This window comes from Crinia signifera, chromosome 7 (genome assembly GCF_055691185.1).
Source record: "Crinia signifera chromosome 7, ASM5569118v1, whole genome shotgun sequence".
Classification (NCBI taxonomy): Eukaryota; Metazoa; Chordata; class Amphibia; order Anura; family Myobatrachidae; genus Crinia; species Crinia signifera.
In genome coordinates, this window is record NC_139223.1 from 43,728,150 (window position 1) to 43,743,105 (window position 14,956).

The 14,956-nt window shown below is 48.0% G+C and overlaps 1 protein-coding gene across 3 annotated transcripts in view; it reads right to left on the minus strand.

Moving 5' to 3' along the window:
- Positions 1-14,956, minus strand: part of GRID2IP (Grid2 interacting protein) — a 144,074-nt gene that overhangs the window by 10,582 nt on the left and 118,536 nt on the right. For all 3 annotated transcript variants that reach the window (XM_083152944.1, XM_083152946.1, XM_083152945.1), the window contains 2 exons: positions 9,424-9,510; positions 7,972-8,101 (listed from right to left, as the gene is read on the minus strand). In XM_083152944.1, coding sequence (XP_083009070.1) covers positions 7,972-8,101; positions 9,424-9,510 — 217 coding nt within the window. The remainder of the gene's footprint in view (positions 1-7,971; positions 8,102-9,423; positions 9,511-14,956) is intronic.

Consider the following 14,956-nt stretch of genomic DNA (forward strand, 5'->3'; position numbering starts at 1 on the left):
AACGTATAGTTCAGTTTGAAAGTGACCATCCACCAGTTTTATCGAGACATCAAGGTAGTTAATCTCTTTGTCCGACACATTATACGTTAGTTTGATGGGTGAGGGTCTGGCGTTGATGTTCTCCACTAGTTTCGCAACTTCATTGGTGGTCCCCTGCCAGATCATAAAGAGATCATCAATGTACCTCGTTAGGAGTAGGATCTTCCCTTCCGCCAGTGGGTTTTGTCGAAACATCATCTCCTCCTGCTCAAACATATAGATGTTTGCAAATGAAGGTGAAATGGAACTGCCCATGGCACACCCCGATAGTTGTTTATAGAATTGTCCGTTGAATAAGAAGTAGTTGTTAATAAGTGTTAATGACATGAGTTCAATGAACAGTTCCAAATTGATGTCGGTCATTTCGTTGGTAATTAAAAACTGTCTCATTGCTCGTAGTCCATCTTTTTGGGGGATGCTGGTATATAATGCGGTCACGTCTAGGGTGACCATTAAGACATTCTCTGGGACCTGGTGAATTTGTGATAATGCCAGTAAAAAGTCCGTGGTATCTTTGATGTGGGATGGTTGCCGACATATGATGGGTTGCACGATGCCATCCAGGAATTGGGAGGTGGGTTGGAATATGGAATTGTTGGCGCTGATGATGGGCTGTCCGGGGGGATTCTGTAAGGATTTGTGGATTTTAGGAACTGTAAAGAATATGGGGACTGTGGGTTGATCCTGCGTTAAGGCTGCTTGTAATTTTTCTGAAATTAGGCCATTGCTCCGGGCTCCAGTGAGTACAAGATCCAGTTCCTTTTTGAACTGGTCTGTGGGGTCTTTGTTCAACAGTTGGTACACCGTGTCATCAGCCAGTTGCCTATAGATTTCATCAGAGTAGTCCGTCAGATTCTGTATGACCAGCCCTCCACCTTTGTCGGCTGGTCTAAAGATGACGTCACGGTAGGCTCCCAGGTTCCTCAACGCTTGTTGTTCTGAGCGGGTCAGATTGTGATGCGTTGGATGTGGGGCCGCCAGGTATCTTTTAACTGACTCGTCCATGAGTCTGAGATAAGATGCTATGGACGGGTTGTGGGATTGGGGGTCGAATCTTGATTTAGAACGTTGGCTGAGAAAGGCTTGGTGCGGTTGAACTTCATCGGTGGCAGTGCGAGCTTGGTAAAATTCTTTTAATCGTAGGTTGCGTCCAAATCTATTGAGATCAGCTTGCCAAGTGAGGTCGTCATAAGGCGTGGTTGGAATAAAAGTGAGTCCATTACTAAGGACTTTCATTTCGACCTCACTGAATTGTTTGCTTGATAAATTGAAGATCATGGATTCGTCAACCCTGCGGCTTTTACTGATCCGCGCGTGTTGGCGGCCCCTGCGGGTGGCTTTCCTTCGCCTCTGCCTTTGGCCGGAGTTCTTCTGCCTTTTGTCTTCGTTGGGCCTAAAGGGGCATTCTGCTCAGGGGTTTCAGGTTCAACCATAAAGTCACTGTCGCTATTTGAAGAGTAGGCTGGTTGGTTCGGGGTAGCACTTCGGGAGCGCCTGAAGGGTCTGGACTTGTACGGGGCTCCTGTGTTCCTGCCACACGTCTGGGTTCCTGATAGCCATCGATACACCAAGTTCTGATCGTAATCATCCTTGACGATAAAGTATTTATTTCTCTTGAACTTGAGTAATTCCTTTTGGTAGGAGTCGATTTGGCTTTGGAGTCTGCCCACCCAGTCTTGGCTTGTGTCTTGAATCAAGATGTTTTTGAACTCGCCCTCAAATTTATCCAGCCTGTCTTTAGTCTCTTGCAGCTCCCGAGCGGACTCCTCTACCACCAACACCATCAAATCATGGCTGCACTTGTTTAATATGCCGATACATTTGCGGCAGAATTCGGCATTCTGACGCCCAATGGTGGGGGTGTTGCGTATCCTGAATCCCCGGGGTATTTAGCGTTCCCGGAGATAGTCGGAGAGGGACACTCCGTGTAGCAGATAGTCCACCTCCCTTTTCCTTAATTTGTGCCATTGGCGGTATAGGGTTTCGGAATTGGGGCGTTCCTCTATGTTGGAGAGGCTTTGCTTGAATAATGCACGTGCTGACTCATCCTCAGAGAAACTAAAGAAGTCCCCCTGGTCAACTGCCATACCCTGAAACCCAGGGGTAGTCTGACGGCCAGTCGGAAGGGCATCCAGGATGCTGGTTATGGGGGCATTGGCACCTTGCATGCTGTATACAGAGTCCTAGGCTTGATGTATCATGATGAATGGAACAGTCACTTGGTGACTGGAAGGGGCTGCTGCTACTGCTGCGGTGATGCTCACTTAACCTTGAGCAAGGTAATCCACCATGGAATGGTCAGGGTGCCTGTGCTCCGGGGGGCCGAAATACGGTCCAATGGTTAGCAGGTGGTGGCGAGCCGGCACTCCTATTATGGGTCCTGGGGCCCCGGTGCCCGTTGGTAGAAATAGAGATACTGGAATAAGACGACGGCACTCGTAGGACTTTCAAACAAACTGGTGTATTCACAAAATAATGACCAACGTTTCGAGGTGCTTACACCCCTTTGTCAAGGTACAAACTGGTGGGAAAACAGTGCATAGTAGGTGTCTTACCTTAAATAAGGTGGACAGAGAGACGCCACATCCCCGTTCTCCCGCGCTCGGTCCGGTCCCAGGAGCCGCCCTGTGGTGACGCGGGTGGGTTTAACCGGAAGTGCTGAAGTCTTTTGTATTGTTGGAGCGCAGCGTGACACGCACGCTGCGTCGTGGTCATGGATACCGTCACTATACAGGCGGTGATTCCTGAGACGGGCCGGGCGTCTGTGGACGAGAAGAAGGGATGTGTTCACAACAAGTGCAAAACTGGGTGCAGAACACAATAATATGCAAAAAATACATGTATGTAAACATTGGAGGAGGACACATAGCATTTCCTGGATGGCATCGTGCAACCCATCATATGTCGGCAACCATCCCACATCAAAGATACCACGGACTTTTTACTGGCATTATCACAAATTCACCAGGTCCCAGAGAATGTCTTAATGGTCACCCTAGACGTGACCGCATTATATACCAGCATCCCCCAAAGAGATTGACTACGAGCAATGAGACAGTTTTTAATTACCAACGAAATGACCGACATCAATTTGGAACTGTTCATGGAACTCATGTCATTAACACTTATTAACAACTACTTCTTATTCAACGGACAATTCTATAGACAACTATCGGGGTGTGCCATGGGCAGTTCCATTTCACCTTCATTTGCAAACATCTATATGTTTGAGCAGGAGGAGATGATGTTTCGACAAAACCCACTGGCGGAAGGGAAGATCCTACTCCTAACGAGGTACATTGATGATCTCTTTATGATCTGGCAGGGGACCACCAATGAAGTTGCGAAACTAGTGGAGAACATCAACGCCAGACCCTCACCCATCAAACTAACGTATAATGTGTCGGACAAAGAGATTAACTACCTTGATGTCTCGATAAAACTGGTGGATGGTCACTTTCAAACTGAACTATACGTTAAACCCACCGACAGAAACACAGTACTACGTTGCAACAGTTTTCATCCCCGATCTTTAAAAAGAGCACTGCCGCGCTCACAGATGATAAGAGCCACCCGCATCATCAGTGAGCCTGATAAGTTACCGACGGCGTTGGAAGGCATCATGAATAAATTTGAAGCCAGAGGGTATGACAAGAACTCCCTGGCCATCCAAAAGGAAGAAGCTCTTGGAATCGACCGAAATACACTGTTGACACCAGTGTCAGCCAATAAAAAGAAAAGCAAGCAGGACCGAATACCGTTTGTCACCAAACTGAATGTAGTAAGTGCCATCCTGCCTAGGGCCACAAAAGCATTGTGGCCCATAGTAAAGACGGACAAAGCTTAACCAAGCTTGAACACCAAGACCCCAATGCTGTGTTACAAAAAAGGACGCAGCATCAGGGACATCATCGTCCATAATGATATAACTGGCTTTGCTACTAACAATTTAGGGACATCCACCAACTTTATGACACGCCCACCAGGCTGTTATAAGTGCATTAAGTGCACCACCTGCCAAGACATGCTGACGGGACCATCTTTTATTCACCCTAATACTGGCAAAACGTTCCAAATTAAACATGTTCTGAACTGCATGTCAGCCTACATCATATACGTCATCAAGTGCCCCTGCAACATGTTATATGTTGGAAAAACCATCAGACCCATGAGGGAAAGAATGGCTCTTCACCGTTCGACCATCAACCAAGCCTTAAACAACAAAAAGAAGGGCCAAGAACAGCCGGTAGCCAGACACTTTCTGGAGATGAGACACAAACTGTCTGACCTCAGACATATGGCCATAGACCATATTCCTCCATCGTTAAGAAGAGGGGACAGGGACCAACAACTACTAAAATTGGAGGCCAAATGGATCCACAGACTGGGGTCCACCAAACCCAACGGCCTTAATGACAGACTACCCCTTAGTGTCTTTCTGTAAAGAGCCGAAAAACCCACTTAGGGTCACCAGAACGTCATCTGAAAAGACTGGTTATGCATAGCTGGCCTGCCCCACAGCCTTAATTAACATAATTTCTCATTTAATTTCAGCAAAGTTCCTGGAGATTTATTAATTATTTAATGCATGGACTTATATGATACCTAGGAAACACTGCTGCCTAACCTGCTTTTAAAGTGCACTGTATCTTATATATATTTCACAGATTTTTTACTTTTTTTCACTAGTGGCACCTGTGTCGACACACGCAGTGTCGACCACACTAAAGTATGACACGATCACACAGCCAGAAATGCTATGTGTCCTCCTCCAATGTTTACATACATGTATTTTTTGCATATTATTGTGTTCTGCACCCAGTTTTGCACTTGTTGTGAACACATCCCTTCTTCTCGTCCGCAGACGCCCGGCCCGTCTCAGGAATCACCGCCTGTATAGTGACGGTATCCATGACCACGACGCAGCGTGCGTGTCACGCTGCGCTCTAACAATACAAAAGACTTCAGCACTTCCGGTTAAACCCACCCGCGTCACCACAGGGCGGCTCCTGGGACCGGACCGAGTGCGGGAGAACGGGGGATGTGGCGTCTCTCTGTCCACCTTATTTAAGGTAAGACACCTACTATGCACTGTTTTCCCACCAGTTTGTACCTTGACAAAGGGGTGTAAGCACCTCGAAACATTGGTCATTATTTTGTGAATACACCAGTTTGTTTGAAAGTCCTACGAGTGCCGTTGTCTTATTCCAGTATATATATATATATATATATATATATATATATATATACACATCAAAGGAAGGAGTAATACTATAGGGTTATCTACATCCATATATCCTGGATACAAGTAATCCCAAGTCAGGAACAAGTACCACACTTCACAGCCCCATCTGCCTATATTTTCCTATATCCTACTCCTATGTCACTAAAATTGTGTGTATGTATGTCGTATGTTTCAAATTTTAACCTCTTGAATTTCGCAATTATAGTGGGTGTCTCCTGAATCCATGAACCAATAAAGATTGAAAGGATTCCCCACCCCTTTTTTCACATTAATTTGGAAAATGCTACAAAGAAATCAGTGACGTGCGGTGAGGTCATTTCCTGGGGAGGCACTGACCTCACCACCCACCCCCCCCCCGGACATGGCGGTGCTACATATGCAGCGACCGCCGGTACATGCGCCCCCTCCCCTCCCACCACCCGGCGGACTCACCTGTCCTCGGCGGTGGCGGCGGCCAGTCCTCTTGGCGGTGAGACAGGTGAGTGACATCTGCTTTCTCCCTGCAGGCGCCGAACTCCCCGCTACCCGCGCTGCTGCATCTCCTCTCCAGGGCCCTGCATGTATGTGATTGGACAGTGGATCCAGCACTGGATCTGCTGGCCCAATCACATCTGGGGGCGTGCGTTTATACTGGTGCCCCTGTCATTGCGGCATCAGTATAAGTGCCGCTTCCCCATTCATTTTCAATGGGCTTTTACAGTCCATTGCTGCACCCTGCCGCCTGCCCACCCCTACCCGCCCCCCGCTGCCCGGAGTTTTAATGTTAACAGCGGGAGGCACCTCTCCCACTGCCTCCCACCCTCACATACAGCAGTGGGAGGCAGCATGAGAGGTAGAAATGCCTCCCCTGCCTCCCCTGACTGCACGTCCCTGAAAGAAATATATTAGACTATAAGTTCTCTGGAGTGCATCCGCTACAACTACTTTTTCCTTTCCCTTGTGTCTACGTATACTTAGTTGACAGGATAGCACCCCAGCTAACCAATCAGAACATAGTGGCACATACCCTTATCATACAGGATTTATAATTGAGTGTGCAGATTTCGGCCAAACCCTTCTCTTCCAACTATGGTTTTGTCTTGTAAATGATTGGCGCTTTTACAAGAACCTCCAAGACTGGCTTGCACCCTGAACCTCTGGCAAACTTGTAACCTATGCCCCCTGATGTCATCGCATACTTATAAGTGAGTTCTGATGTCAGCACATCAATGGTTATAAGGAAAGTAAGTTTATAAACATTTTGAATGAATAGGTCACATTAGGATTTCTGTGAGATGTAGTAAATGTTCCTTTTTCCAACAAAAAAGCAGGTGCAAATGTGACTGGGACAAAAGAAAGAACAGTTGCTGTGAGCGGCGCTGGCATTTTTAACGGATATTTTGAGGATCTCTCACAGCTACGTTGGCACTCAAAGGGTTAATAAAAATGGTTTGCTTTTGACAAATTCCCTTGGCACTCAAAGGGTTGAGTCAGCTACGAGGTACAAGTTTGCCCCTGGGTGAAATTGAGTTACATTGCTGGGGGAGGGAACAAAATAGAATTATATTGTCACTTTGGCCCTTATTCTAGTTGATTCAGTCGGATGCGTATTTTCGGACAGGAACCGAGTGCTCTTAGCCCCGCCTTCCATACGGATCGCTCACACCATCCGTGTGTGGTAAGATGCCGACTGAACGGACCGAGAGTGGATTTTTCATGTGAACACCTCCTCCATCTGTGGGAACCTCCCCCATCATTCGGTGGTCGCCGACCATCGAATGCTGGACCGAGTGGTCAGGCAGCACTGAGTGCTCCAGACCACTCGGGCAGTTCTCCGTGTGAGAGCAGGGATATGGGCGGGCAGCTGGCATCCGGCTATGTCATATGTCCACCCCCCACACATGCGTCACAGCCGCATTACCATACATACGCCCAGCGTTTTTATGGTAACGCCCATGAAACGCGGGGAGTACGCATTTGGTAATGGGCCCACACAGCCCTTCACGCCCCTCTCCACCCCCTGTTCGGATTGTTCCAACCGATCGTTTTCTGTACAGAATTCACGCCGTATTCAGACGTGCGCGGCGTTCGCACATGCGCATATACGCCTCTGCACATGCGCAAACACCAACCATCGGCCGTCTGTCCGCATTCGGAGACAGCCGACTAAATCAGAATAAGGGCCTTTGTGACACTATTATATATCGTAACTTTTACGCAATATCATAGGGACAATTAATCAGACACGATATAAAAGTGGTTGGGTATTACCAGACTATATTGTATCTGATTCCAATATCAGCAGGGTAGCGGCTGTGCAATATACTAATGCTGCAGGTGGTGCTTGTGGGAAATAGATTAGCATCAGGGACCAGGGCGTTGTGTCCGAAGAAGCAGCATCGGATGACCACCCTGACTAGTGGTCGTCATGGTCGGAGTTCTTGGCCACTCTGTGTGAGCTCTGCTCCCCAAACGCTACATACGGTTTAGTACCCAGTATGGAGTTTATGATTGGAGAGTGGGAATTGCTTTCAGTGTGCAAAATAACAGTGACAGTGATGTCCAGATAATCTATAGTAAAACATAAGGACATATCCGGGACGGATCTTTAAAACCTGGAACCATTCCTGGAAACTAGACGCAGGTTGGCAGCGATGGGAGGAAAAGTAGCGGTAATATAATAGAATATAATGCAGAGGGCACATTACCTTTGGCAGCGAGAGGCACAGTGGGGAGATCCTTGGCAAAGCTTAGCAGCTCAGGGAAATGCTGACTGAGGGATTTGGCGAGTATGTGCAAAAATGTGAATTTCCCATCCACGGTCTTTGTGGTATTGAGCTGCAAAACAAATCAGTTTAGCGGGAGAGAAATGGTAAGAAAATGGGCATGATTCATGTTTGAAAGTAAAGCAAAAAAACATGTTGCCAGGCAGGGGAAGCAAATATTTTTTTTCTATGCAGGATAAATACTGGCTGCTTTTGCGTGTAGCTCAAAACTACTGAACAGCTTTATTTGTACAATGGAATTTAGAGATCAGTTTCAACACACACTGCCCAAATGTAACTCTCTCTGCCCATGTTACATCTGCCCCACTCTCCAAAACCCACCATCCTTCCTAATCTGTGTCATGCTGCCATATTACACAGTATCAGCCACCTCTCTCTAACTATCCAGCACATTTTACACATTTACTGTAAAGAACCCTTTCCTGTGTTACTGAGAGAACCTACTGTTTTCTGGTTTCAAAGAACAGCCCAGCATAATCTGTGCACGTGGCGAGAACAGATCCCCAGGTGGCCTTATGCAGATCATTTCTATAATTCTCTATGGTAATCAAGGATGCGGTCAACAATCAAGAGGTCAACATCTATTGGTCAACAGGCCATAAGTGGACACATGAACAAGGTCGTCATACAGTACCTTAGAAAAAAAGTCGAACATGCAATGGGGAAAGGTTGACATGAGTTTTTCAAAAAATTCTCCTCAAAAAGGTGGTCTTTCATACTTTACTATACAAGTAGACATAGAGTTAGATTATGATACAGATGGATCTCAGACAGCGCCGGGGTTCGCCAGAATGCCCCCGCTGGCGATCGCCGGTGGAGAGGCGCTCTATCTGACTGGGAAGCGCGAGCGTCTCACATGCACGCGTGTCCTAGTTTTCGGGCGGTGGGGGACGCGGACCCTGCCTGTCTCCGCTTCAGGGAGGCAGTGGGGACTGGCGGACAGTGACGGGGAGGTGGCAGGGACCGACGGGGAGCTCCGTCGGAAGGAAACGCGTGAGCATCTCGTGCACGTGCATCCCCTTCCAATGGCTGGCGGTTGGTGATCCAACTGCCAGACCCCCGCTGAATCACAGCGCTCCATCTGTAGTGCCCAAAGCATGGTGAGCGAAGCGGTACACTTATACAGTGTCCGGGTCGATGTATGTTGACATAGACACTAAAAAAAACCACAAAAAACTCCTGTTGACATTTGTCATGTCGACCTATTGCTTGTTTTGATCTTTCGACTGAATCAGGCCCATAGTTTGTTTTCTATTATACTTACACATCCTTATTATCTGTAACATTCCCTTGTAAGTCTAATTCTAATTTGTGTGGATGGATAATAAACTGTCCTGATCATACTGGGATAACCCCGTGTGATACGGGACGTACCTCGGTCAGGAAATTGATCTTGAATCCAGTTGTCCTGTTAGTTTTGGGCTGTCCATCATTCAGATAATTCCCCATGGCTAAAACAAACTGCACAGACAGACAGACAGGAATCATAGCCCTGGTCCCTTCTCCCAATGTACGGATGACATACAGAACATCAGAACATTACAGACCCCTTGGATATATACATACTTACATACACACAGTATATTAGTTATCTATTGTTGGTTTGCTTTAGAAAAGCCAGAAATGTTTAAGGGAGAACACACTGGAGAAGAGATTTCTAGAACGTCCCATCTCTGCACTGCTCCGGGTGCTGAAAGATCACAGGGCACCGAAACTGTTCCGCCGGCCCCTTCACCCAGCTTGCCCGATCCCTGCTGTGCCCAGCTGTTCGCTGTTATTTTCAATTCAAGTCTCCCGCTGGACCGCTAGCCAAAAGGCGCTTGCAGTCCAGCAGCCAATCAGAAGCAGCATTTGTGGCTGCTGGACTGCAAGCGCCTATTGGCTAGCGCTGATCTTTCTAGTGTGCGGGCACGTTAAGTAAAGTCACTGTAGAATAGAACAGAATTCCATAATTCGTCTCACAATGGAGAAATTCACATTGTTACAGCAAAGTGCATAGTAGAGATAGAATAAATAGCATAATGAAAACACACATAAAAAAATAAATAAGAGAAACCAAAATAAAGTACAGAACCATAGTAAATAAAAATATGTAAATATATTTTGCACATGATTGGCATAATGTAACAAGTAAAGGTGCCCATACACGGTGCGTTTGCACCATGCGATGCGATGTGTGCTCCCGTGGGCATCTCATCGCACATTACAAAAAGTATGTGCTGCACATACTTTTTGTACTGCCTTCTGATCGCATTGCATGCAAAATTGCTTGCAAAACGCATGCGCACAGCGTCTATTCAGCGCCGACGAGCGGCGAAAACGGGGGCGTGGCATCCCGCGAGGCCATGCCCCCTTTTCTCGAGGCCGAGCCCCCTTTTCGGGAGCAAAAATTGTCCCGCGGTGGGGGGGCAGTTGGGAGCCCCCCCAGCCTGCCAATTCAGCGCCGATGATCAGCGAAAACGGGGCGTGGCCGGAGTTTGCGTCATCCCGCGAGGCCACGCCCCCTTTTCTCGAGGCCGAGCACCCTTTTCGCGCGAACGTCCCGACCTCCCAACTACAAAAGTTGGGAGGTATGCATAATGGGTGCGGCCGCGATCATCGCACCATGTATGGGCACCTTAAGATGTATACAGGAATCTACCGGGGACCATGGTGGTTATATAGTCTAACCGCAGCAGGAAGAAAATACCTGCAATATCTCTCCGTGAGACAACGAGGGTGAAGCAATCTATCAATAAAGGAACTACTTAGTTCTGACAAAATGTCCTGAGTGGGTGGGACAGATCCTCCAACAAGGATGCTCACTTGCCAGTTATTCTCCTCTCACCCACCACCTCTACCGTATCCAAGGGGATTCCCAAAACAGAGATTTCTTAACAAGTCTGTTTAGTCCCTTGCTAACAGCAGATGAAATTCTGCTGCACCAGCAAGTCACCCCAAAGAGTCAAAGAAAGTCTTCACTATTGTTTATCGTCCCTGGATCCTCACCGGTGAAGGAGGAGAGTGTTGACGTCTCCTAAAATCAACTACCAGCTCCCTAGTCTTTCATGTATGAAGCAGAACAAGCAAGAGCTCTGTAACAGGCAGCCACTCTCGCAGCACCACACCCAGGAAGAGTAATGCACTGACATACCTGGGGGCAGTGGCATAAGTATATCCCAGTTGGCCCCAAATAGCTCAATCAGTAAGGTGTCTGTCTCCAGTAAGACAGGTCATGGGTTCTAATACAGCGTGTGACACTTCCAAAATTATGTTAAGAGGGTTATCCACAAAAGTGAAATCAACAGCTTTCAATTAACTGATTCAAACTTGCAGGGGAGGAGAGGTGCCCCCTTTGGGAGCAGGAGCCCGGTGGCAGATGACTCCATTGCCTCCCAGAGTTCCGCCTCTGCCTGGGGGACTGATCGCTACTGCGTTGATATGTGGCTATGTAACTGCAGTCTGAGTAATCATAGCAATACAACCAATGTTTTACAAGTGTGTCAAGTTGAAATGATCAGATCACTGTTCTACTAATCACAACCAAGTATCATACAGACTGTAACACAACAGAGTTTTCCACGACATCATACATGTTGTGTTACGTATTCTTTTAAGACTACTACTGCAAATAAATCCTTTCCTCCTCTTGTGTTGCTATGGTGAAGCGCTGAGTACAGGAGCTACAGGAAAGGTGACAGGAGGAGGTGCTGGTATATGCTGACTTCAGGAACAAGACTCATTAAACAGGAACTTTTCCACTGACTCTTCCTCCGCCCTGTACACACTCCAAGTTAATTGTTACCTGTCCTGGTCTTCTAGTGTGTGCTCAGCAAGATTCCTGCATGCTGGTTTCACAGCGCAGCATCAAAGCCGTGGATGAGAGCCCAGTTGGAGATGGAGGGGCTGCCCGCAGGGGGGCATGCATTCCACAGCAGAACCCAATAGTTAATGATTCTATTTTTTACACACTGGAATCAGCCCAGCTCCCACCGCCCTGGGGCACCGGGGACAGCCTTGGGCTTCAGACCAGGCAGGGTTAATTCTGGAGGGAGGGGGACCCTTCAGTCAGGGGGTCCCCACTTATCCAGGGTCCCTGCCTGGCATGACCAGCCACAGGGTGAATACTTTGGCTGGGGGAACTAATATAAATATTCCCCCCCCCCCCAGCTGTGGCATTATCCTACTGGCTCTGTTTGGGCCCAGTGCTGGTTCTCAAAATATGTTGGAACCTCTACTCATTTTGTCCCCCATATTTTGAGAACCAGGGCTGGCCCTTGAGCCTAGTGCTGGTTTTAAAAATTAAGGATAACCACTCGACCGATTCGTATTCTTTCAATGGTGTTTGTATTCGTATTCCTGAATAGGAATGTATACAGCCACAAATGGCTACGAATAGGCGTATTCGTAGCCATTTCTCCTTAGTAAATCTTCCCCAATGTGTCTTGTTACTAAGAATAAACGCCTTTACTAGAACAAGGATTAAAGGCCCAAGCTCAAATGGCAGGTAATGCCGCTGCCATTAGGAGGCACTGACTCATGCCTCAGTGGTATTGCTAGTCCCTGGTGAGTAAACAGGCTGCAATCTCAGGGGTTGATAGTGAATTACACAAAATTAGCATTCTCTTCCTGTCTCCCAGCCTGCAACCAGGCAGTGAATGGCTGTCAGAATGCTGATTGGTAGATGGCTGGAGCTATCTACCAATTAGAGCAGGGTTGCCTACCTGACCCTCTCCTTCAGGGAGAAAATGCTCTGCTCCTGGACTTCCCTGGTAATGTATGATTGCCATCACCTGTGGTGACACCTTTCTTATCAATTACCTACTGTAGCTCCCCACAGGTGATGGCAATCATACTATACCAGGGAAGTCCAGGAGCAGAGCATTTTCTCCCTGAAGGAGAGGCTCAGGTAGGCAAGTATGAATTAGACAGGCATTCACTGTATGGAAAGATGAGAAGAGATGGTGCAGGACCACAAGAGGGCTATGATTTTTTCCCCCACTTATTCCAGTGAATGGGTTACAAAGGGTCAGCTTATTATTTTGCACAGGGCCTATCATTCTTTGAGGACAGCCCTGGAAAAAATAGGTTCACTATTAAAAACACACTGCAGTATGTAATATGCAGTATGTGATAACCAATAATAAGAGGGGTCAAAGGTGGACTGCAGCATTTCCTGGCAGGCTCACATCCCACTGATTTACTAAGATCCAAAGTGCTGTAAAACACAGAGAAACCTCCCTTAGAACAGGAAATGCTTTACCAATTTCCTACGTTAAAAGTATATAAAGCCCCATAAGCATTAATGTATATTAAAAAAGGGGTGCCGGACGGGATGCCGACAGTCATTTATCCGACGTCGGGATCCTAACTGTTAAAACACCGACAGACAGGTTCCCGACGGCCACCGGCTATTCTCCCTCGTGGGGGTCCACGACCCCCCATAGAGGGAGAATAGAATAGGTGGCAAGTGTAGAGAGCCACCGTGCCCGCAGTGTGGCGAGCGCAGCTAGCCCACAAGGGGCTTTTTTGCGCTCGCCATGCTGTCTGAGTCCGGCCAGTCGGGATCCCGCCTGTCGGACCCCTATACCACACCCCCAAAAAAATATCTGTCCCTGGGCTTACCTGGTAATGTATGATTACCACCACCTGTGGGGAGCTAGGTAATTGATAAGAAAGGTGTTTCACCACAGGTGATGGCAATCATACATTACCAGGGAAGCCCAGGAACAGAGCATTTTCTCTGTTCACTGTTATCGGCCACCCGCGGCTGACATTATTAAATATAGAACCATGGGGCTCAGTGTATTTAAACTGTGGATCCGACAGACCTCTTGTGTGCAGAGCTCTTTGTATCATTGAGTACCAATAAAGGATCCAATGAGCTATGCACCTGAAACCTCAGTCCGTTCATGAGTAAGTGTAAATATTATAGCACCTGGACTAGGTATAACTTTGGGAAGAGCCTTGTCCTATGGTGGAGATCCTGTACATAAGAGCCTATTCATTAACATGATTTGGCCCAGTCATTGGTGCTCCACTGTGGCTGCCGCATATTCTCCAAGAGGAGCTTGATTGTGGGAATGGTCTCCCTATAGAAAGTATGCAAGGAGGGATCCATTGTGCCTTATACCGCTCTCTCCTGTATTCGCACTTACACTGCCTGTCAGCGTAAAAGTTCACAGCTATCTTGTAGCAGCAAAAGTGGCAGTTCTTGGGATCGTGGAAAATGCACCGGTACTATCCTTGGGTCAAACAAGAAACGCTTCTGGAGAGGAGGAGGTCCATGTGCAGCAGGCACGTGCAGTCAGGGGAGGCAGGGGAGGCAGAGCCTCCCCTGTCATAATGATGAAAATAATAGAAAGGAGATATTTATATATCTTCTTTTATTATTTTCATCATTTCTCCCTCTCCCCCTGCCTCCCACCTTCTTGCACTGCTGCATGTGAGGGTGGGAGGCAGCGGGAGAGGTTTCTCCCGCTGTTAACATTAAAACTCCGGGCAGCGGGGGGCGGGTAGGGGAGGGCAGGGGGCAGGGTGCAGCAATGGGCTGTAAAAGCCCATTGAAAATGAATGGGGAAGCGGCACTTATACTGATGCCGCAATGACAGCGGCACCAGTATAAACGCACGCCCCCAGATGTGATTGGGCCAGCAGATCCAGTGCTGGATCCGCTGTCCAATCACATACATGCAGGGCCCTGGAGGGATGCAGCAGCGCGGGCAGCGGGGAGTTCGGCACCTCACCCGTCTCACCGCCGAAAGGACTGGCCGCCACCACCGCCGAGGACAGGTGAGTCCGCCGGGTGGTGGGAGGGGAGGGATGGGGGGGGCGCATGTACCGGTGGCAATCCACGCAGCCACCCGCTGATCCCCACTCTGTGATGTCGCAGAGAGGTAACCTGCGGGGAGCGTCCGCACCCCTCTCT